This window comes from Macaca mulatta, chromosome 6 (assembly GCF_049350105.2).
Source record: "Macaca mulatta isolate MMU2019108-1 chromosome 6, T2T-MMU8v2.0, whole genome shotgun sequence".
NCBI classification, from domain to species: domain Eukaryota; kingdom Metazoa; phylum Chordata; class Mammalia; order Primates; family Cercopithecidae; genus Macaca; species Macaca mulatta.
This window is the reverse complement of record NC_133411.1, coordinates 2,569,449-2,593,861: the sequence shown is the minus strand read 5'-3', so window position 1 is coordinate 2,593,861 and position 24,413 is coordinate 2,569,449. Positions and strand designations below refer to the sequence as shown.

General features: G+C 53.7%; 1 protein-coding gene across 8 annotated transcripts in view; it reads left to right on the top strand.

The window, feature by feature from the left end:
* The window catches only part of LPCAT1 (lysophosphatidylcholine acyltransferase 1), a 61,812-nt gene extending 42,761 nt beyond the window's left edge, over positions 1 to 19,051 (top strand). The window contains exons 7-16 of one of the 8 annotated variants that reach the window (XR_013418253.1): positions 202 to 236; positions 1,511 to 1,565; positions 3,535 to 3,617; positions 6,221 to 6,346; positions 6,818 to 6,971; positions 7,612 to 7,665; positions 7,761 to 8,021; positions 9,826 to 9,924; positions 13,876 to 14,017; positions 16,632 to 19,051. Coding sequence is in view for 6 of the 8 variants with exons in the window: in XM_078004595.1 (XP_077860721.1) it covers positions 202 to 236; positions 1,511 to 1,565; positions 3,535 to 3,617; positions 6,221 to 6,346; positions 6,818 to 6,971; positions 7,612 to 7,665; positions 9,826 to 9,924; positions 13,876 to 14,017; positions 16,632 to 16,816 (933 nt within the window). In the remaining 2 variants the exon portion in view is untranslated. Of the gene's footprint in view, positions 1 to 201; positions 237 to 1,510; positions 1,566 to 3,534; positions 3,618 to 6,220; positions 6,347 to 6,817; positions 6,972 to 7,611; positions 8,022 to 9,825; positions 9,925 to 11,734; positions 12,921 to 13,875; positions 14,018 to 16,631 lie in introns of those variants that run through there. The other 7 variants (XR_013418252.1, XM_078004595.1, XM_001097638.5 and 4 more) reach the window with 7 other exon arrangements.
* The last annotated feature ends 5,362 nt before the right edge of the window (positions 19,052 to 24,413 follow it).

Genomic DNA, 24,413 nt, shown 5'->3' with positions numbered 1-24,413 from the left:
GACCTCAGGTTGGGGGCTAGTCTGAGTCCTGGATCCTCAGGGGCTCTGGGAAGCTGGAGCTCTAGCACCCTCCTCCCTTCCCCTGGCTGCAGCGCCTCTGTGGGGTAGGAGGTGCAGGGAGAGGCTGGCACCAGCACACAGGTTCAGGTTCAGCCCCGGGTTCAGGCCCTGTGCTGACTGACCCTGCCTCTTCCTCCCCAGGACACCATCACGTGGACGTGGCAAGGACCTGGAGCGTAAGTCGAACGCCGTGTCATCCTCTTTGTCCTGTTGTTCCGTGAACACGTAGGGGCTGCTTGGGGTCTGCTGTGCACACTAGTTACTTTTGCAGTTGTGAAAGCAGCTGTGGGACAGCCATTAGGTTCAGCCCATTGTGAAAACTAAACGCACAGACGTGGCCCCGTCCTGACACTCCTGGATTCTGGGGTCTTAAGTTCTGCGTCCTCAGCACCAGCAGGGAGGGGACGGTGAGTCTCACGTTCTGCTCTTGAGTTCACCAGCTCAGTAGTTGCCGTCGTCCACCTGGCGGCCCCTGGTAAGGAAAGTGGAGATTTAGGGGTGTCTGGGGGGACCCCGTCTGCACAGGCGCAAGGACTGAGTAGTGCTGGGTGGGAGGCCAGCCCCTATTGTGAGTCAGTGTCCCTGTCCCCCGGCACAGACACTGAAGGTCAGTTATGCAATGATGAACAACCCCACGGAAACGGGAATGAGCCCCAGAGGAGAAGCCGGGGCCACAGGCTCGTCAGGGCCTCCTGGGTGCTGATGTCTGAGCTGACGTCGGGAGGGAGGGCAGAGGGAGTGGAGAAGTCCAAGAGAGAGCAGCTGCATCCCAGGCGCTTGGGAGGACATGGGTCCGCTGGTGCGTTCAGGTGAAGGTGTTGGGTCCGTGCTTCCCAGGCTGGCGTGTGGAGGCTCCCAGCTGGGAGCAGAGCTGGGAAGGGACTCTGGGGGGTATGGGCGCTCTGGGGTCCCTGGGGCCTAGGGCTGGGGTTGGCATGACAGGGCAGAAACAGGGTTGGGGCGGTGGGCTGTCTGTTGGGGGCGTGTGGCCCTGGGAGCAGCTCCGAATGTCTCCCATGTCAACTCCTGCAGCAGAGGCATGGAGATCCTGGTTCTGAGGTTGGGAACTCTGGGTCCAGGCTAGAGGGGCGGCATGACTTAGGGCCTGTGCTGCCTGGGGATGGCGAGGAGGGACAGGTGTGGAGGGAGGAGGGATGGGTGTGGGCTGTACGAGGTCTCCTGAGCTGGAGAACAAGCAGGAGATGGTGTCTTGCTAGATGAACCAAAGACATCAGCAGGTGTTGAATCAGAAAAGCAGCATTTCCACCCACAGCTGCATGTCACACTGGGGCTCGGGCTGGGTGGGCACAGCACCCCCTCCGCGGGAGCGTTGACTGCCCGGTAGTGCCCTCTGGAGGGCGCGTCTGGAGGTTTCACTCCAGAATTAGAAGTAATTTACTTCTTAACCTGTGTTGTAAATCTGCTCAACATTGCGCAATCTGTTTTAAAGGCTGGAAATCCTGTGGCTCACGCTGTGTCAGTTTCACAACCAAGTGGAAATCGAGGTTCGTATGGATACGGAGTTACACAGTGCTCTTCACAGTGGCTGATGCAGACACAAGGTTACACCAGGATGCCCAGATAAGCCTTGTACAATGTGACGTAGCACCTGTCTTGCTTTCCCTCTTTCCATTTCTCAGGGCTTGGCAGAGGAGCCTCTGGTTACTTTACATCAATGACTTTATGTCTCTTGTATGAGTCTGAACCACTTGGATACGATTTGGGTTTTTGTTCTTTGTTTTTCTTAGACAGCATCTTGCTCTGTTGCCCAGGCTGGAGTATAGCGTTGGGCTCACTGCAGCCTCTACCTCCTGGGCCCAAGCGATCGCCCTACCTCAGCCTCCCGTGTAATTGGACCACAGGCACACGCCACCATGCCTAGCTAATTTTTTTAGAGACGGGTCTCGCTTTGTTGCCTAGGCTGGTCTCAAACTCCTGGGCTCAAGCAGTCCTCTGCCTCAGCCTCCTAAAGTGCTGGGATCCCGGGCATGAGCTACCACACCCAGCTGTGTAGGAATTTTTTAAACCTACCATTCATTATTATGGATATTGTAGCTTAAGGGCATATGAAGCTGGCCCACATGCAAAGAATTACTCACTTGGCTTTTAGTTTTACTTGACATATTTAATACTGCTGAGCTTGTCATAGCACCTTGCTCTGTTTAATACATAGTCAAAGAATCCCCTTCTCAGCCTGACCCAGGTCTCCAGAGTCAAGACCTTGGGCTAAATAGTCACCTCTGTGTAGCCTGCACAATTTTATCTAAGTCAATGAGGAGTCGTTCTTTTTTTGTTTGAAAGGGGAATTAATATGCACTTCTTGCAACTGGAAATAAAAGATGAGTCACATGCAACTTAAATATTTAATAAAACAATTTGCTGCCTTAAATATTGCAGAGCATTACGAAATATACCGATGAGCCCGGCTTTCAGCCCAGCTGTTCACTTCCACAGAGGATAAGCCACTCTCATTACAGAGGACTGGGCTGAAGGGCCTCGGCCCAGGCCTGAGGGCGGCAGTCCCCCCACCCAGCAGGATTATGTGGCTGGATGGGCAGTGGCTGGGAGGGTGCAGGCCAGGCCTCGAGCACAGAACACAGGGACTGAGCTTGAGCTCCTGAGGGCTCCCTGGTGTTGAACGGCTGTGTTACAGGCCTGGTTTCTAATTTTAAGAGTTGAAAAGAAAGTGAATGGCTTTGCAAAACTGCTCTGTCCTTACGTTGTTCATACAAGATGCAAATGCTGATGCGAGGAGCCATGGCAGTTTACGGAAGTTCTAGAAATAACAGCGAGAACTGGGGTTTCAGGATGTTCCTGTATTCTGAAATATTCCATATGAGAGAAAAGGACGTCCAGGGTGGTCTTCTGCCCTTTCCTGCACCGTGTGCACTGTGGGTCACATTCATTTAAACTGCTGTGTAAGTGTCACTCAGGCAAGGACAAGTTCATTGGACAATTTCTTTTAATTTCAAAATGCACAAGGTGCCAATAATCTGTTCCAAATGTCGGAATAACGTGCTGCAGTATCCCCATTACAAAACGGATTCCGTGAGAAGTTGGCGTAAGCCCTCTGTGAGATCAGGGAGCCGGATGTTCTGCCGTAGGCAGCAGGTGCTCCTAGGAGCACTGACGGGGGTGAGTGTAGATCAGGGAGCCGGATGTTCTGCCATAGGCAGCAGGTGCTCCTAGGAGCACTGATGGGGTGAGTGTACATCAGGGAGCTGGATGTTCTGCCGTAGGCAGCAGGTGCTCCTAGGAGCACGGACGGGCGTGAGTGTTCAGGTGCACACGTGTGCAGTTCATGCATCTTGGGGTGAGTGTGTGCGTGCACGCGTGTGCGCATGACAACTTTGAAGACGGTTCTAATGGGCATTGCTTTGACAGATCTTAATTTGTCAGCCTCCCAGTTGTCGTTATGGTATGTTGCTGAGGTCAGCGTCTGGTGATACTAACGCAGCTTCTCTGTGTGCTCAGTTCCTTCCCGTGTACAGCCCTTCTGAGGAGGAGAAGAGGAGCCCCGCGCTGTATGCCAGCAACGTGCGGCGAGTCATGGCCGAGTAAGTGAGCAGCTCCTTGCCCCGCTGCTGAGTCAGGGGCGTCTCCCGGAGTGCTGCTCCCTGTGTGTTTAAAATAGCCAACAGTGTCAGGAAAAGGCATTCTTGCTGAAGCACAGGAACCAGCTCCATGCATGTTGGTGAAGTGTGCTTGGCCTTGGGCTGCACGTCCCTTGTTTCCCTCTGATGGCATTTCACCGCCTTTGATGTTTGGAAGATGCATGACTGATTTTTCCAGACCTTCCTGCAGCTGTTGGTCACCCCAGGCCCTATGTTCCCTGCACCCTAAATGATCCAACGGGGCACTGGCCTGGGCCAACTTCACATCTGTGTGGTGGCCTCCACGCCTGCCTTTGCTCATCCGCCTGTGTGATACTTACCAGTGCCCTTACCCTATCTGGCAGGGCAGAGCGGTGGCTGCACATTTAATCTTGTAAGGTGACTTGTGCTACTTACACAATTCTCATGCATGCAGTTAGGAAGAGGGAATGTCCTCGCTTCCCATGGTCCCAGGTCCCCTGCTTGCATGGCCAGCAGTGCTGTCGGCTCACACACCCTCCTCTCTGCCTCTCTCAGTGCCGTCAGGTCACACGCCCTTCCCCTCTTCCTCCCTTAGTGCCGTCAGCTCACACGCCCTCCCCCCTCCCTCTCTCACACACCTTCCCCATCTCCCTCCCTCAACACCTTCCATCCCTCAGGGTCCCATTCCCCTAAAACTTGTCCTTGCAACCAGGTCCTCCCACCTGAATTTACCCCCACCTGGACACCTCCCTAGTGCTTCCTCCTGCAAAGCTCTGTCCAGTGGAGCTGGAGCCTCCCCTCCACCAGGCGGCTGCCAGACCTGAGCTGCAGGAGCCACCTGGGAGCCACATCCACCTCAGTCCGCCGGCCCCACCCCCAGGCTCCTGCTGCAGCAGATGGGGCATGGCTGGGAACTTGCCTCTCCAGAGAGCCCAGAGGGGAACACAGCCATGGCTGGGCCAGCAGAGTGTACCTGGCCCTGACCTCCCAGTCACTTTGTTCGCACTCGGCTGACACCCTGCAGATTCAGCTGGGCGGCCCTTTCCCTCACATTCCCGTCCTCTCCCTCCCAGGGCATGTACCCGAGGGTAAAAATGGGTCCTGCAGTCTCTGTCCCCCAAAGCTCCACACAACCGCACCACAGGCCGCTCTGAACAATACAAAAAGCTGAGTAGGTGCCAAGCCAGGGGAATGCATTCCCACCTCCAAGCCCAGCACCTGTGATCCGGACTGCTGCCAATACCTGCTACTTTTGGGGACTTGGGAGGAGGAAAACACATTTTACAGAACTCAAGGAGAGATTGCCTATGGGCCTCACTGATTATTTTAGAGCCCTCCATTTCAAACGGACTCTGAGGAACCTGCACCTTTTTTCAGGGTATGAGAGTGCCGCCATTTCCATTGTAGTAATTCAGAATTCTCTTAAAACCCCACTCTGAATTACCAGGAGCTGTGTTCATCACGTCAGGGCCATTGAGGGGTCTACCACCATCAGCAAAACCCCCATCAAGGAACATGGGAGGGAGAAGCAGCCTCAGACTCCTGGGCCTGGGCGGGTGCCCCATGCAGCACCACTCAGGGCGTGGAGTTGGTCACGAGCAGAGGGACCCTGGCGGTGCCGCCTCCCGGCTGGTTTTCCAATCCCGTAGCGGGTCCTAGGAGGCAGTGCTGGAAGCACGTTCTCCTCCCCTGCGCGCTGCGAGGACAGCGGCACCCCAGGGTGGCAGAGCGCACACATCCTTCCCTGACCTTGGTTTTCCTCTGGGATGGGGCTGGCCTCCGTGTCATTCAGGGTTCTGAGATGAATGACACATGTGCAGTGCTGGCCTGGAGAGAGGTGCCACCCAGGACGGGCCATCAGGAGAGGCCGGGGATGGCCCCAGGTGTGGCTGGCGGAGGTGGGTGGTTCTCCCAGCCAGGGCTCCTGTGAGCTTCATGGGCAGCCCCTCAGTTAGGCTTGTCCTTCTTTCCTGTGGATAGCCTGAGACTCTCCTGTTCCCAAATGGTGATGCCTAGGTTTGCCAAGGGGAACTTGAGCGGCTCTCAAATAGGACTGGAGAGGCACCGATTTCTCATCACTTGAGCACACACGGCACGGCCAGGGCAGCTGTGGGAGTGAGGGCGCCCCCCGCTTCACTCTGCTTCATGTTACGGTGCTTCACAGACAGTTGCTTCACGTTTGTGGCAACCCTGTGTTGAGCTTATCAGCACCATTTTCCAGCACTGTGAGCTCACTTTGGCGCCTCTGGGTCACATTTCAGTAATTCTCACACCATGAGCTCACGTCGTGTCTCTGCATCACATGTTGGTAATCCTCACAGTGTTTCAAACTTTTTCACGGTTCTCGTGTGATGGCAGTCTGTGATCGGTGACCGTTGGTATGACTGTTGCCATTGTTTCAGAGCACCCCTATGAGAGTGAAGCTCATCGATACATGTGTGACTGCCCCAGCAACAGGCCATTCCGCTGTCTCACTGCCTCTCCTTAGCCCTCCTCTCCCCTGAGCCATCGGCGGCTACTCCGGTGGGGCGGTGGGAACTGGCCGCCATGGGGCTGGGCTGACGGGGGTGCTGCCCTCTTTGCAGGGCCTTGGGCGTCTCCGTAACGGACTACACATTCGAGGACTGCCAGCTGGCCCTGGCGGAAGGACAGCTCCGTCTTCCCGCTGACACTTGCCTTTTAGAATTTGCCAGGCTCGTGCGGGGCCTCGGGTGAGTACCTGGTTCTCCTTACCTGAGCGTTAGCTAGAACCCGTGCTGCCAAGGCCGGCGGGGGCTCCCTGGGGTTGCAGGGCGGGGAGCTAAGGAAGTAATTATTAATGATGTTTATTCTGGTGTTTGCTTGGCTTTTTTCAAACATCAACTTCAGCCTACATAGTGTCTTTAAATCCCTTAGTGCCTGGCACCAGCTGTCTGTGTGGGTGGCGCCCCAGGAGGGCCACCCTGTGTCCTGCGAGACCTGCCCTGGGGAAGAGAACGGGTCTCAGGGGCACAGGCACCTGGCTTGACACTTGGACAGAACACATCTCACACCTTCCAGTTAGGAGAATGCCTTTTCTTGAAAACTAACTTGCTGCTACTTCTGTAAATAATTCTAATATTTTGATGCATCTGACAACTAAATCTAGTGTTAACGTGCGCCATTTTATTGAGAAAGAAAGCTTTCCCTCTCTTTTTGTCTAGGCTAAAACCGGAAAAACTTGAAAAAGATCTGGACAAATACTCAGAAAGTGCCAGGAAGAAGGGAGGAGAGAAGATGGGCATTGCGGAGTTTGCAGCTTCCCTGGAAGTTCCTGTTTCTGACTTGCTGGAAGACATGTTTTCACTGTTTGACGAGGTAGGGGCTGTCGCCTGAGGAGCGGGGTCTCCGCAAAACCTCCTGCTTTTTGAAGTATAGATTGTTCTCATTCTAATATAAATATATTTTCACACGAATTTGAAAGCAGAGACGGGAAACCACCCCTCACTACCCCACCCTGTCATTGTGAGGGTGTTTCCTCCCGTGCTTTTAAATACATGTACACATTAGACGTTTAAATTGCCCTTTACTGATGAACGTGCCTGTGGTTTGGGGGTTTTTTTAGTCTGATTATGGAGTCTAACAATATCAAATGCTGACGCCCAGCCTGGGGTCTCCAAAGGGACCCCCTGCAGGGCCCCTGCTCACCAGAGCTGCTCTTTGCAGCGTCAGAATTTCTAGTAATGCGCCCGTCCTCTATGATGGGCTTGGAGGCCCCCCGCCAGCCTGTGGGTGTGAGAGGGCTTCCTCCTGGCGCAGCCGCCCACTCCCCTCCGCCCTCCACACGTCATCCCCAGGTCCTCATCGTAACTGATGAGGCATCCATGGTCATGCCAGCTGGGCCTGAACATGTGGGCAGCCTTGGGGTTTTAGGAAGGTGCAAGGTGGTATGCAGGGGCGGGACAGGCTGCCACGGCGAGCCACAGGTCGGCCAATCCTGGTCTTTTCTGGGTGTCAGTGTCACAGCATGGACACTTACGCTGCGGTCCTAGAGGAGCCGGTGACACGCCAGGTATGTGTAGAGGGCTCCTTCAGCCTTGACTGTCCCGCTACAGCGTCGTGGGATTCCCCGTGTGACAGTGCGATATGTGCTTTGCACCAATACAGAGCAGCTGTAGTGCCGCCCCGGGTGGAGCCCGGGCAGGCAGGAGGCCTCTCTGGCCAGAGAGCAGGTGAGGAGCTCTCAGGGCAGGGGGACTCTGGCCAGAGAGCAGGAGGTGAGGAGCTCCCAGAGGCAAAGGAAGGACTCCCTGGTTGGAGAGAGCAGGAGAAGATGAGGAGCACCCAGGACGGGAAGGAGGCCGCCCCGCGCGTGTGCAGAGCGTGAACCAAGGATCACAGTGTGTGGCTCGGGGCGTTCTCCCACAGGTACCACGGGGCCCCAGCCACGGGGCCTCTGCTACGGGGCAGCTGGAAATGGCGTCTCGGATGCGAGGCCTGCCTGGTGTCCGTGCAGCTGCGGCTGCGTTTGCACCCAGGGCTTTACCACGGTGTTGGAATTGAAATGCGAAATAGTGAATGCTGGTTTCACAGGCAGCATTCCGAGGTCACTTATGACACTGTGCGGTTAATTTTTTATTTTCTGCAATTTCAAATGCGCATGATCTTACGAGGTAGGAATATTCTCCGTTTATACGCAGGACCTCAGACCCCCAGGCTGAGACCTTCCCCGAGCCAGGGACTTGTCGTCGTTTCCACCTGCCAGATACCCAAGCCCCAGTCCCGGTGCCCATGCCTTGCAAGGGGTGTGGCGTAGCGCAGAGAAAGCTGTCAGTTCCCTCAGAAGACCCTCAGGGACCTGTGTGCGCCTCACCCCTAGCACCTACAGCCTGTGTTTGACACAAGCGTAGAGGGGCAACTGCTGGTCAAAGTCCTCCCTCTGCTCCTGGGTGCTCCTCACCCCCGGCTCTCTGACCAGGGCGTCCTCCCTCTGCCCCTGAGTGCTCCTCACCTCACCTCCTCTTGCTCTGACCAGAGTCCTCCCTCTGCTCTTGGGTGCTCCTCACCTGCTGTCTGGCCAGAGTCCTCCCCCTATCCTGGGTGCTCATCACCTCCTGCTCTCTGACCAGAGCATCCTCCCTCTGCCCCAGGTGCTCCTCACCTCCACCTCTCTGACTAGAGTCCTCTCTCTGCTCCTGAGTGCTCCTCACCTCCTGCTCTCTGGCCAGAGTCCTCCCCCGTCCTGGGTACTCCTCACCACCTGCTCTCTGGCCAAAATCCTTCGCCTGTCCTGGTGCTCCTCATCTTCTCTTGGCTCTCTCCAACAAGGGAGTCCTTCCTTTGCCTCTGGGTGCTCCTCACCTGCTCTTGGCCACAGTCCTCCCCCTACCCTGGGTGCTCCCCACCTTGTTTTCTCCAACCTGAGAGTCCTCCCTCTATCCCTGGATTCTCCTCCTGCTCCTCCTGCTGTCCTCCTGGAACCTCCTCCTGCTCTATGACCAGGGAGTCCTCCCTACACTCCTGGTTGCCCTTCATCTCCTGCTCTCTGAACAGAGTCCTCCCCCTGTCCAGGGTGCTCCTCACCTCCTCCAGCCCTGACCTGGGAGGTTCTTTCCTGTGGCCTGGGCACACCCTGCAGCCACGTGCAGATCGTCCCCATCATCATCAGAAGTGCAGACCCTGTCAGCCCTGACCTGTGCCTCTTACCACCCTGCTCACTCACAGCATGTCCCTGGAGACGCTGGGTGTGAGGAGTTACTGAGAATGGTCAGCGCAGGGCCGACTGGCTTCCACAGCTGGCCCAGGCTGCGCGTTTAGCTCCACCTCACAGCTCCGGGTTCACCTTCTTTCTGCAGGATGGATGGGTTGCCATAAACAGACTAAATTCCTAGAGCCCAGAAGCAGCCTTGGTGCTTGTGGGGTTTTCTCAAATGCAAGTCTCGGCAGGTGGCAGGCACTGCATTGCGTGTGCTTTGCTGAGGTGCTTCCTGTGGCAGCCTTGTGAACTCTGGGAATTCATTGTAATGGCCCCAAAAAGTGTACGCAGCACAGTGACCTTGGAGAACCCACTTGGTGGAATGTCCTTCCAAGATTCCCTTTTCACGTGGGCAGGCGTTCCCGAGTGAGAGCGGGACTGGCCCTTAATTAACACCAGGAGCCGTGGGAAGCCCTGGCATTTCTCCAGTGCCAAAGGCGGCGGCCGAGCTGTGGCTGAGAGCGTCTCTCTCCATAGAGCGGCAGCGGCCAGGTGGACCTGCGAGAGTGCGTGGTTGCCCTGTCTGTCGTCTGCCGGCCGGCCCGGACCCTGGACACCATCCAGCTGGCTTTCAAGGTGAGTGCACAGTTCACATGGATTTGACTGGGGGTAGGTCGGTGCAGTCACGTCAGCACCACTGTTCATTTCTCTAGTTCCTTATAATATCAGTTAATTGATCATTTGCCCAACTGCTATTTTTACATAAGCTTTTTATGCTAGCTGTTGTTTGTAAAATGCCCAAAAAAACTCCCAGATTTATTTCTTGCTGGAATTAGCAATCCACACTCATCAGAAAGGCATGGGTGAGGTTCTTCCTGGGTCCTGGGGCACCTGGGTGGGGCTGGTGGTGTCACACCCCATCACACACTGCAGGGCACCTAACACAGGGGCCACACGCCTCGCCCTCTCTCCCCCTCGGACTGTGGACTGGTGAAGAAAGCATGGCTTAGGAGCTGCCCGCCTCGGCTAACCCCAGGGGCTACATGTCAGAGCCCAGTCATTCACCACTGGCGGAGTCTGGGGTCCCAGCCCAGCTGCAGACTCCTGGGAAGCCCTTAGGACCTGCCTCACCGCAGGGGGTAGGGGAAGGGAGTCGCTGCTCCCTGGGGGCTGAGTGGGGTCTGGGTCAGGCCTGGAGGGCGGGAGGCTAAGTAACCCTGAGGGTTTGGCCTGGCCTATGCTGAGGCTCCAGCAGCACCAATGTGGATTTCATCTGGGATACAGCGGGGCCGGCTTTTCCTGTAACAGAGGCAGTTTTACCAAGGCTTCTCACAGGGTGTGACTCACATCAGCCAGACTCTCGAGGGCCTGATGTGTGAGTCAGGAAGCTGCTTGTCTCTCATTGCTCCAAGAACTCCCTTCTGTCGCTTCTGACGCCAGCACACCCTCTCCATAGCAACACTGGGGAATGTCCCCACATGCAAAGGTGGCTTGTGGGGGTCACCCCAGGCAGGATGAACTGGATGACCTCCACATTTGGCGGCCCTGTGTAAGAAAGCCCGGCCTCCACGCCTCCTCCAGGCCTAGGCAGCCTGCGTCCCAGGGCCCCTGGTCTCAGCCAGGCCCTGTGGCCTCACGGCCCCCGCTGGCCCTGCTTTCACCGTGCCCTGGTTTTTTGTTTTTTTTAATTTTTTTGAGACGGAGTCTCACTCTGTTGTCCAGGCTGGAGTGCAGTGGTACAGTCTTGGCTCCCTGCAACCAACCTCTGCCTCCCAGGTTCAAGCGATCCTCGTGCCTCAGCCTCCCAAGAAGCTGGGATTACAGGCTCATGCCACGACACCCGGCTAATTTTTGTAATTTTAGAAGAGACAGGGTTTCACCATGTTGGCCGGGCTGGTCTCAAACTCTTGGCCTCAAGTGATCCGCCCACCTTGGCCTCCCAAAGTGCTGGGATTACAGGCGTGAGCCACCGCCCCCTGTTCTGTTGGCCCCACCAGCCCCTGCTCTAAAGCTACAAGTATAATCTGGAACTGAATGATAGCAGTGGTGGGGGTGGCATTGCCTTGTTTCTCAAACAGTGGGCTGTGGAGCCCAACCGTCCCCCCGCAGAGGCCCCGCCTGCAGGTGGGCAGGGTAACTGGCTGTGGTAGGGTTGAGGACGCCTGCCGGGCAGGACAGTGTGCACGGGGTCCCTGCTTGGGGTGGGCTGGGAGGTCTTTCTCAGGTGAACCAGGTGATGGGTGAGGCCCAGGCTGCCCTACAGTGACCCCTAGGGGCAGGATGGGTGATCCCGTCTCACAGGCTTCCAGGCCGGCTGATGTGGCTGCGTCTGCGTCCCGGCGACGACGCCTGGGTCCCGCCTCACCTCCACCCTCAGCAGCTCTGCCCCGACAGGAGATGCCCTGGCATTCTTCAGCTTACCTGCCTTCCTCCCACCTTCTTGCAGGCTGCCTCCCCGTGTCCCCTTTCTGCAGCCTACACCTTACATGGCGTCATTTCCTGATGTCATGGTCACTGCTTTTCTGCTGCCCTGGGACCCTGGCACATTCTAGGGGGGCTGCGTGTAGCCGGAAGGGCTTCCACGGAGCAGTCTCGTGTGAGAGAGCATGGCAGCTGCACCAGCGTGCTGCCCGTGGGACATACAGATGCAGGACGCTGCCTCCCAGGCTGACTGTGGCCACAGAACTCCTAGCACCTAGGACCCCAGAGGCACATGCCAGTGCTCAACTTTTCCAGATGTGCAACGCACAGACGTGCTTCATACGCCTTGGGGCCCCTTGTTTTTGTTCTTTTTCATTATTATTACTGTGTAAACCCTTAAGATGTCCTGGTAAAAATTGCAGTGGCTCAGAGAATGGACAGTGAGAACCTGAAGTCTGTCGCCTGTAGTAGCCTCGGTCCTACCTCTGCATTTCCCATGCAGCATCTACACCAGGCTGAAGGATGAAAGTCCGCACCTGCAGTTCTCATGTCCAAACGGACACCGATGTCAGGTCGTCCCCTCTGAAGCAGCCTTGCAGCCACTGGGGGGCAGGAGGCACTGCTCCCTGGGGGCTGAGTGGGATCCGGGTTGATCGAGGAGCTGGAGGCCATGGCCCTGAGGGTTTGACCGGGCCTGTGCTGAGGCTCTAGCAGCACCAGCCTGGATTTTGTCTGCAGATGTTTGATTCAGGAAATCTAAAAGCAGGAGAGAAACGTAGTCCACAGAAGACAGGGTGGCCGCGTGCACCAGCGCTGTGGGATGAGGCCCAGGGGAGGAGGGTGGAGGGTGAGGATGGGGCCCCCAGAGCCTGCGGCAGTAGGCTGCGGGAGTAGAGGCAGAGCCTCGGGAAGAGGGTGTGATCCCTGGGACAGCTTGCCAGGCCAGCGGGCTGGAGGCGTCAGCGTTTCTTCCCTGAGCACCACGAGGAGGAGCCGGGTGAGGTGAACGTGCAGCCCCTCCTTGAAGAGAGGGCAACGCCCCTCACGTGCAGCCCGCTTCTCCGAGGGTGGAGTGAATGCTCACAAGATAATAGCGCACTGGAGCAGGAGAAGGGGAGGAGGAGCTCGGAGTCAGGGCGACGGCCCTGTCAGGAGTCCCGGGAACCGCAGGCCCCAGGCAGAGAGGGCGGCGGAGGATAGTGCATCCCCAGGTAGAGGACTGGGGGCAGGAACCAGGTAGAAGAGCTGGCCCATCTGAGGGGGCAGGGAGGGGTCCGAGGGAGCCCAGGGGTTGGAGCGGAAGGACACGGCGGCGTCTGAGACGAAGGTGCTGCCACAGAGCCCGTGGACCAGGCTCGAGCCTCAAGGGCTGGGGCAGGACCCTGCACCCCACAGGGAGCTGAAGTGTTTCCGAGGAGACAGAGGGACGGGCAGGCCCTGAACAAGGGGTGTGGGGGATCCCCAGGTCACAGGGTCCGTATGAAGCCAGGAGGGGAGCACCGTGGAGCTGGGGGGTGCGGGCGGCAGGTGCCTCGCCCCTGGTCCCTGCACAGAGAGGGCCGGAGCCTCCGCCTCCACAGCTGGAGCAGGAGGAAGAGAGAAGGCCTCACATGTGAGGCTCAGGAGAGAGCCCAGTCCTGGTTTCCGCTCCGCCCGGGGCCCTCCCAGGTCATTCTCATTTCTGCTCTTGATCTGCCCTGTCGATTTCTAACCATCGGGGCTTTTTAAATGTTATTACTGATGCTTGTGAACACCTCCGCTGTAGCCTGCACTTACGCAGGCAGAGGGCCGTGGGGAGACTCTGGAGCCCAGGCTTGTGCCGCGCTCGCCCATGGCCCAGGCAGGTCCCTTCTGCGGCCTCCCAATGACAGCCACAGGTGCGGGTTGCTTTGCTGAGCTATCACGGGTGGGGTGGGCAGCGTCTGAGTCCTTGCCCGAGAAGCATCTGCTGTGTGTCCACAAGGCACCTGGAGGGGCCAGATCCAAGGCACAGGGCCCTGCCGCGTGGCTCCACACGGAAGCTCAAGTCCCCCGTGTCCAGCCGCCAACCCTGCAGGTGCCCAGCAGTTCTGAGAAAGCGGGGCAGGGCCTCTGGGGTGTCCCTGGGCAGCGGGGCCTGGTGGGCAGGGGAGGAGGCCGCAAGGTGACACCCAGCTTGCCTTGCAGATGTATGGAGCGCAGGAGGATGGCAGCGTCGGCGAAGGTGACCTGTCCTGCATCCTCAAGACGGCCCTGGGGGTGGCGGAGCTCACCGTGACCGACCTGTTCCGAGCCATTGACCAAGAGGAGAAGGGGAAGATCACATTCGGTGAGCCGGCAGGAGTGGGGTCGTGCTCGTAGCCCCTGGGCAGGGGCCAGGCAGTGTGGGGCGAGTCTCCGTGGGAGTCCAGGACGGGAGTGGAGTCCTTGCCATGCCTCCATTCACCAGGCTGCCCTGTGTATCACAGAAACCCCTGAGAAGGAAGGTTCTGGAGACCCGGCAAAGTTCGTAGGGAGCTTTCCAATCTGTTTTGGTGATTTATACAACCAAACTGCAAGCCCAGTTCCGAAGCTCTGAGCCTTCCGTGGCCTCAGGCTGGGATCCAGGTGCCTGGAGGTGGAGGATACCCGCACCAGCCTTCGAGGCCACTGGCTGTGGCCTTTGTCACTGCCGGCCGGGGAGGGGTCTGTCAGGAGAGACGAGGAGGGGCACTGCAGACCACCGTGCCGCCCAGGGCGACTTCCTCCCGAGAAAACTCACCTGTCTGGATGTCTGATGAAGTGACTGGTAACACCGCTGTTTCCAGAGCACGAGCTGTCGGTGTCTGGGAAATGGCGGTTGATATTTTTAAATTGCTGTGCAAAATCCGCAAACCCGAGCCCGGGGCGCCTCCCTCTCCTGCAGTGTGAATGAGCCACGCTGCATCCACCCGGGGCTCCGAGGGCTGCAGGCTCTGGCCTCGCTCCTCACGGTGGATGCCGCAATCCCCACCTTGAAGTGTGGCCTCAGAGCAAATGAGAAGACACGCGAGAGCGCTGCGTGCACAGCGTCTGCGTGGGGTCCGGAGGCGGAAGTGCAGATGTGCGCACTTGTTTCAGTATTGAAAGCGCGTATGTGTGTTTAGTTACCGTGTGTGTGCACACGTGTGCATGCTTTTAGTATTGAAAGTGTGCATGTGTGTTTAGTTATCATGTGTGCACACGTGTGTGTGTGTGCATGTGCACGCTTGTTTCAGTATTGAAAGTGTGCATGTTTAGTTTTTGTGTGTGCGTGCATGTGTGTGCATGTTTCCATTTTGAAAGCATGCATGTGTGTTTAGTTACCGTGTCTGTGTGCTTGTGCTTTTGTGTGTGTGTGCATGTGTGTTTACTGTGCGTGTGTGCGTGCGCTTGTTTTCTGTATGTGCGCATGCATGTGTATTTAGTTACCGTGTGTGCACTTTTGTGTGTGTGCATCCATGTATGTTTAGTTACTGTGTGTGTGCATGTGCTTGTTTTGTGTGTGTGCATGCATGTGTGTTTAGTTACCGTGTGTGCACGTGCGCTTGTTTTGTGTGTGCGTGTGTTTAGTTACCGTGTGTGCGTGTGCTTGTTTTGTGTGTGCGCACATGTGTGTTCAGTTACCGTGTCTGTGCGTGTGCTTGTGTGTGTGCGCGCATGTGTTTAGTTACTGTGTCTGTGTGTGCTTGTGTGTGCACATGTGTGTTTAGTTACTGTGTGTGTGCATGCACTTGTTTTTTGTGTGTGTGCATGCATGTGTGTTTGGTTACCGTGTGTGCATGCGCTTGTGTGTGTGTACCTGTGTTTACTGTGTGTGTGCGTGCACTTTTGTGTCGGTGTGTGCGCACGTGTATTTAGTTACTGTGTGTGTGCATGTGCTTTTGTGTGTGCGCATGTGTTTAGTTACCCTGTGGGTGCATGCACTTGTTTTGTGTGTGTGTGCACACGTGTGTTTAGTTACCGTATGTGTGCTTGTTTTGTGTGTGTAGGGGTGCATGTGTGTTTAGTTACCGTGTGTGCTCGCGTGCTTGTTTCAGTATGGAAAGCGCACGTGTGTTTAGTTTGTGTGTGTGCACATGTGCGTGCTTTTCTGTGTGTGTGTGCTCATGTGTGCGTTTGTTTCCATTTTGAAAGCGCATGTGTGTTTAGTTTGTGTGCGTGCGCTTGTTTTGTGTGTGTGCACGCATGTGTGTTTAGTTACCGTGTGTTTGCATGTGCACATGCGCGCGCTTATTTCAGTTTTGAAAGCACACAACGCCCCTTTGTGTGTTTGGGCTCTTTGATGTTTGTAGCGGGCACCGACCAGCTGCAGACAATTTCTGGTAACAGCCATCCTTGGATTCCTCGCCGCGTGGCCAGGGTTCTGAGTGTTTCTGGAGCTGCCTAGCATGACCAGCCCCCTGCACCATCTTTCCAGCACCGCCAGAAGCCTCCATGGGGCCATCGGTAGGAGCCGAGGGTGCTCACCTGAGAACCAGGCACAGAGTGGCCAGGAAGTGCAGTCCGAGGCTCTGTGAGGACGGCCCCCTGCCTGCCGGTTCCTCCGGTGTGGGCGAGGGCACCCCCTCAAAGTGCCAGATCACTACCCAGACACTTGGTCATGTCCCTGAGCCAGCTCCTCTGGTTACAGTGCCTCAGAAGTGCTAAGTCCCCAGGATATATCTGTCGAATCCAAAACCAGAAGCTTTCTATAGGTTTTCCCAAAGCAGGAGTAGCTAGGAGGACACTCAGCCTGCCCCCGTTGTCAGGGTGACTTCGTGCACTGCAAAGAAAGTAAGCGCAAGTTCCTGTCTCCACCCTGAAAGCATCCATTTCACAGACGATTCTAACGCTCCCCAAAGGGCGTGAGCGGGACACCCACCAGGGCCCTGGGAAAAGAGCCTCCACATCCTAGACGTTTGCGGCTCCCCATTCCATAACCACAGGTGCCTTTGTCTTTCCAGCTGACTTCCACAGGTTTGCAGAAATGTACCCTGACTTTGCGGAGGAATACCTGTACCCGGATCAGACACATTTCGAAAGCTGTGCAGAGACCCCGCCTGCGCTGATCCCAAACGGCTTCTGTGCCGATTTCAGCCCGGAAAACTCGGACGCTGGGCGGAAGCCCGTTCGCAAGAAGCTGGATTAGGACCGAGGGTTGCGGAGAGACGCGGCCCCTCCCGCGTGGCCATCACCGCCATGAGCCTCTTTGCGAGTGACCTCTGGGCTCCGCTCCTCACTCCTGCTGTCCAGGCACTGTCTTCAGCCCGAGTTCCAAGGGCTTCGGGGGCTGTTTGTGTCTTGTTCCTTTGTGAAGAGTCTCTGTTGCAGAACCGGCGCGTACTGTGCGAGAATCAGAGGGCGCGCACGCGGATCCCTCGCCTGGCTTGGACCCCATGGGGTCAGGTTCCCTGCTGGGCGGGGGGCACCGGTGCCGCCCCGTGTTCTCCCACGGGGTCCTGATTTCGAGTCTCTGTCACAGCCTCTTGCAGCGGCAGCGTGCACCGGGCGGGCCTCCGTGCACACAGCACACGCCTACCACACGGAGCGTGCGCCTGCGTGTCGCTCTGGCACGAAACCTCCGTCTGCCTCTCTGGTTCCACAGCCTGGCAGAGCCGTCGCCTGAGTTTTCAGTGTTTCTACCTGTGTGCTGGAGCTCATGAGTATTTTATAAACTCCATTTAGGTACTTCAGGAAACATGCAGCATTTTTTTAAAAATGAAAATTGTTTTTCTACTTCATTTTTCCTTTTAGGGTCAAAGGATATTTATTTATAGGCCTTTTTTTTTTTTAGTATAGAATCTGAGGCTGTTTGGGCTTTGACTTAAATTTCCATCAGGCCTCTCTCCAGCAGGTAATCCCTCTCCTTCCGTTGGGTCCCCTGGGGAGGTGTGAACTCAAGGATCTAGCCCCAAAACACTTTTTCTGCTTTTCTTAATCCTTTTCCAGTCCTCTCTTTTTTTATAAACGTTGGCAGTTTGGTGTTTTTGTTTCGGCATAACGTAATCCACTTCACTGTAGCCTAAACTCCAATCCGAAGTTGAATATTGTTCAAATGAGCAGGGCCCAAGCTGGAAGCTCAAGGCAGCCGCCACCGTGCCGCTCCTCCCTTGCTCTCAGGCCGGGTACCTGCTGGAAGCGGCTGCATCTTCCTCTCAGCCCTGGTTTCCATGGTGACTGGCATGACACAGCCGCCTGAGTGTGGCTGACCTTCCTGCAGAGAGGGGAGCTGCAGTCTTTTGCTTGTGGAAGGAGACGCTGGGCCATGCGGTGCAGAGGGTGACGAGGATGTCTGGTGACAGCTGCGTGGACACCACTCCTCTTTGCAGCACTGCCTCCCGGCGCCAGGGTCGCGGGCATATCCCACTGAGAGCAGGGGTCCTGCCCCATCTTAGAGTCAAAGGCAGAGGGACTTCCAGGCCCTGGGAAGGGGGTATTTTGGTGTCACCTGAAGTCCCCATGACGTCACCTTGTTTCATCATTTTTTATGACATAATTAGAAACCCATCCTTCAAGCACAATCATCATCACAGACTTTAGTTCGCTTCCTAAAGCAAAGGCTCCGGGTGTATTTGAAATTTTTTTTTTGATTTCTGAAATGAATTGATTTTTATATTTGGGGCATCTCTATAGAAAGTGACCACCAAGGCCAGTAAGTACAGGAAAAACGTTTACTAACTTCCTCAGAGATTCGTGATACGCGTTTCTCCACTGACAGACATTTAAAAACAAACAACCTTCAGCTCCGTTTCAATCAATCACCTCGACTTGTTTCTAGCATGGACACTGCCAGCAGGACAGACAGGGACGGAGTAAACCGAAGTCAATTTCAGGGCTCTCGGCGTGTTGGATACAGAAGAAATTCTAGTGCAGCCTTTGGTAGCTAACAGTCATTGATTTTATAATTGGAGAATGCGTAAAGATTCATGTTTCAAGGAGAAGAGCCTGCAAATGGCCAATGAAGGAGGTAAATAAACTAAGATATTCCGAGGGAAGGGACCCAGGCCGTCTCCCTTCCGCAGGTCTGCAGATGAAGGGTTTTTTTTTGAATGAAATGCCACTGTGCATTTTCAGAAAAAAATCTCTGATAAACAGACTTTGAATGGATGTTTGTTCCTCCTGATTCTCTCTTCTCTTTGTGGTGACTTAGAGTTGGCGGGTATTCAGAACTGTGAATGTACATAGCATTGAGTTAAATCCCTCGTGTGTGCGACGGGACGCAGTGGGCCCCCTGGTGGCCTGGGAGCCAGACCCACGGGCAGGTGGGGCATGGGCCCTGGCCTGCAGGGACCTGCTGAGGTGTGAGGGCAGAGGGACGGTCACCACGAAGGAACTTGGGATTTTCAATGGAATAAATAAAACATAAAGTATTCTATACTTGGGAGTGATGTTGTTTTGTGTGGTTTTTTATTAGAAAGACAACAACAGCCTTTGTGAGAGGACAGCCAATCCAGATGAGATTTTCTTAGTGTGGTTCTAGCATGTTTGGAAAACACAAGAATTGAAATTCTATGGAAAACGCTGTCTTGGTGGCAAAGGGATGCTCTGGAGTGTTTTGGTATTTTGTGGACGGTAGCAGACATTTTACAGAGTCTGCCTGCCTGGTGGGTTGACTTAACGTAATTTCTCAGTTGTAAGCACGTGCACCTTAAGCATGTTTTGTCAGGCAAAGAGGAAAATGGATCTGGCATTTAGTCCTACTGAATCAGTAAAAGGTTTGGAACTAGAGGTAAAAGACGGAGTTCACCTGTTACACTCCCCAAAACTGCATGTGAAGAATCAAGATTGTGTCTCCACCAGCATCAAGTATGGAAGAAAACTTAAGGAGCAAAGCCTGCAAACGGCCAATCTGCAGGCCTTTCTCCTTTTTAATACTTTGAAAAACTAAGTTTCAAAGTTCACCATCCACCACCACTCATTTCCCTGTGTACAATTATGGGGGATACTGACAGGGTGAAAAAGGAATCGTTCTGTTGTTCAGGAAGGTAAGTCTCAGACGTGGGCTACTAGTGAGCTGTGCAGTCTGACCTCACTCAGAGAATATGCACCAAAATGACATTATTTCAAGCAACAGCAATTTTTACTTCTTCATGCTTGTATGCATTTGCCATTTTTAATAAATGAATACTGCCTTTGAAATTGATTAAATATGTCCAAGTTTTTAAGTAAAGCAAGGGTTAAAACAAAGACTAGCTCTGCACGTCTCACTTCAGTGCTGGACGGGGCAGCCACTGCTAAGATGCAGCTGGCGTGAGACCGAGGAGGAGGAGTGTCTGGCTCCAGGCGCAGGCTGTGGGCAGGGTGGCCGTGCCTGGCATGTGCACACGGGGAGGTGCACAGCAGGGTAACTCGTGTGATTTGGGGCACACGTGTTTGTCATCGGACATGCTCTGCTTCTGTGTGTTCAGTTCTCCACCCAGCATTGGAGCCAGGAGAAATGAAGGTGGGGCCCTTAGGAAAAGCGAACCCACCCCTGGTGTTCACGCAAGAGTTGACACAGCTGCACCTGCTGTGCCGGAGACTCCATCAGAACCAGGGCAGAGAGAATGGGCTCGTCTTCCCGGCCAGCCGCTGCTGCTGCCGTGTGCTGATCCTAACCAGAAGCTGGCTGGGAGGAGAGGCCTCCTAGGCCATGAAGCAGAGCTTGGGATGTGGGAAGTGGGGCTGAGGGCAAACGAGGTAGTGAAGGACCAGCACTGCCCACACACAGCTGTTCTGTGTCCACAGGTAAGCCACACACTCGAACAGGTCCCGACACAGTGCTGTACTCACACCACCCAACACAGGTGCTTTTACCTTCCCCAGAAACAGTAAAGACCCAAGAGTCTTCCTCGACATCTCTGGGGGACGCAGGTTCTCTGGTACAGCCACAAACCCGTCTGGATATTCTCTGACATGAAAATCTAAGTTTCAAAGTTCACCATCTGCCACCACTAATATTCCCTGTGTAAAACAGTGGGGATACTGAGAAGTGGAAAAAGGAGTAATCAATTAACAAATGGCATGCGTGCCCCTAGGCTCACGTGCACATGCACATACACATGCACAACACATGTTCACATCTACACATGCTCACACAGTCATACATGCTCACATGCACTCATGCTGATGCTCGCACATGTACACGCATGCTCACGAGCACATTCACATGCACATGTTCATAGACATTCTTGTGCACACACGTTCATAGACACATTCACGTGCACACACGTTCATAGACACATTCACATGTATGCACATGCTCACACTAATGCACACACACATATGCTCCCACACGTGCTCACACACACATGCACACACCAAAGAGGACAGCCTGCATGCCTGCTACTGTCCTCATGCTGTGGCTAGCTGTGACGCTGTGAAAAGCAGCTACACCTTCCTTCTTCCACTATCCATTCCATGTTTTCTTGACCCTAAGCAGTACTTGGGATGGTCAGGGTCTTTACCCAGTGAGAAGACTCAGATTTTCATTTCAGTGTGTCTGAAGCAGTTGTCGTCTTGCCTTTATTAGTCACAATATTAGTCGTGAAAACACTAAGAAGTACCTAGAGAATCCACTGAGCTCCAAGATAGCCCTTTCACTGGCGTTAGCAATCCCCACTGAGACAGCACGCTTTTCTTGAACTATTAGCTAAGTGGTATGAGCAGCCCAAATAGCTGATGACTGTCTGAACTTTCAGTGCAGCAGATGGATCGCTGAGGTCCCAGGTGAGAACATTCCAGCCTTGGGAACTAGGACCTTGAAAGCAAAAGAGCCCAGCGTCACAGACGAGAAAAGCAGAAATATGTGAATGGGTTTATCAGCCCACCTGGGATCATTGATGCTGCAGTAACAAATGTAAGCCAATAAAATGTAAGGGCAAGCTAAATAGATGTGGTCCTCGCCCATCTCTTCCAGGCAGGTCAGCTGCAGCTCTGCTCCACGTCACCATCTGCATCCAGCCCTGCACAGCAGCCCCTCCTGGGACTTGGCCAGTCAGATGACTTTGGGAAGAGAGCAGTGACGAGCCTGCCTAGATGGTAAATCTTACGCACAGATGCAAAATACAGCAGGTCCACTCCTGGTTCATAGGCCACAGTAAGCCACACGGCCACAGCTAAATTCAACAGCCAGGGATGGACAGTCCTCCAAGCGAGCCCCTCAAAGGAGGTGAAGGATCTTCTGAACAGCAGCACCAGCCACCCTGCAGTAAGTGTTGGATGTGGTGGTGAGCAGGGCTGGTCTTAATTCCACCCATTTGACATTACAGACATTATTCTGGCTATGAAATTGTGCCATGTCTCGGTCCACAGTTTGAGGCTCTGTGTTTTACATCAGGATGGCAGTCCAATGTTCTAGGGCACTGCCTCCCCATGGGCAGCACACCTGAAGTGTCAAGAAGTCATCCTCACGCTTTCAGACTTGCCACCTCTGGGTGATGGGAAACGTAGGGATTCCAAGTGTGTACCTGTTCCCATGCTGCTTTTGCTGTAACATAAATTCCTTAACAATGCAATAGGAGGTGGGCAATAGTGAATAAGCCATTCATCAAGCCCACAGATGGCACTGGCAGAAACACTGACAGCAAAGACATATCCATATCTGGAATAATGGAAACAAACCAGGAGATATTCCCCTCAATGATGGAAGAGTCCAGTGTGATCAGCCTGTCTCCAGGGGGCTGCTAGTCCCCTTCCCAGGAATGGTACCTGGGGCTAAGTACGGGACCCTGCTTCCGACATGCTGGGAGTCCAGTGATAACTGCCTCGGCCTAGGCTGCTGTTGATGGGTCAGCTGTGTTTTTGATCCACACTTATCTCCACCCTGTTTCCAGTGCCAGTCTGTGAATGGTTCTACTAGGTAAACACTGGGTGGGCTGGGAAAGAGGCAGACTGACGTCCACTGCCTGTGTCATACCCTGGTGGAGACTATAGTCGATTAGACCCAACAAGAGAAAATATTAGTGAATCTGAAAATACAGCTATGTGTGATCCCAGTGATGTACAGGGAGAAACAGATGGAAAGAAATGGCACACGTGGCCGTGGAATAATGCCACAAGGCCCATCCTGTGTGATTGGAGCCCTAGGAAAGGAGGGGGATAGGACAGAAAAATTATTTGATGAAATAATGGCCAGAATTTTTTTCCAAATCTATAAACTAAGATACTCAAGAAGCTCAGTAAGCACCCAGCAGAAAAAATACAACAAAAACGCAGCGAGGCACACATCACAAACTGCTGCAAGCCACTGAAAAGGAGAAAATCTTAAAAGCAGCTGGAGAAAACAACATACTCTCAAGGAACAGAGCTAAGAATGACAGTCGACTTCTCTGCAGAAACTGTGCAACCCAGATGACAGATGACATCTTCAAAGAGACTAAAGGCGAATGTGGTCACCCTAGAATTCTGTGCTAAATGAAACATCTTTTAAAAATCAAGGCATAATAAGACATTTTGAAATCAGCAAAAGCTGAAATAATTCACTGCCAGTAGTTCATAATGACCAACAATGTTCAGAGTTCTACAGGCAGAAATATGAGAATACCATGCAGAAATCTGGCATTTGAAGGTAGATTGTGGTAAGTTAAAAATACACCTAGTGGCTACACATGGTGGCTCATGCCTGTAATCCCAGCACTTTGGGAGGCTGAAGTGGGTGGATCACCTGAGGTCAGGAGACCTTGTGGCAAACATGGTAAAACCCCATCTCTATTAAAATATGAAAACTAGCCGGGCATGATGGTGGGTGCCTGTAATCCCAGCTACTCGAGAGGCTGACATGGGAGAATCTCTTGAACCCTGGAGGTGGAGGTTGCAGTGAGCTGATATCGTACCACTGCATTCCAGCCGGAGGTGACAGAGCAAAACTTCATCTCAAAGAAAAAAAAAAAAAAAATACGCATAGTAAGACCGCCCCCCCCCACCCCGCCAATAGAAAACAGGACCAAAGAAGTATGACTAATATAAATGTAAATTTTACCCAAACTAAGAAGGAAGGTGAGAGGGAATGAACAAAGGACAGAGAATATAAATATACAACAAATAGCAAAATGGTAAATTTAAATCCAATCATATTAGTGGTTACATTAAATATAGACTAAAAACTCCTAAATGACATTTGTTGGACTAAATAAAAAATAAAATACCTAACTATATGCTGTTTAAATATAGATTGAAAGTAAAAGGATAGGCTGGGCACAGTGGCTCATGCCTGTAATCCCAGCACTTTGGGAGGCCGAGGCAGGTGGGTCATTTGAGGTCAGGAGCTCAAGACCAGCTTGTCCAACATGGTGAAACCCCATCTCTAGTAAAAATGCAAAAAAAATTAGCTGGACATGCACATGCCTGTAGTCCCAGCTACTTGGGAGGCTAAGGCAGGAGAATCACGTGAACCCTGAAGGCAGAGGTTGCAGTGAGCTGAGATAGCACCACTGCACTCCAGCTTGGGCGGCAGAGCAAGACAGAGAATTAAAAAAAAAAATTATTTTTTAATTTTCATTAAAAAATGAAAAGGTAAGAAAGTAAAATAATAGGAAATATTTATAACATGCAAACAGAACCTTAAGAAAGTTTATTTGGCAAGATTGTCATACTAAGTGTACTTTAAAGACTAGGAGCATTAGCAGAGTTAAAGGCAGACATTTCATGATGATAAAAGTTCAATTTAATTGGAAGACACAGTGCTTAAAAGTGCATGTATCTAATCACATAGCTTAAATATATTAAGCATCAATGACAGGATTTAAAGGAGAAATAAATCTGCAAAC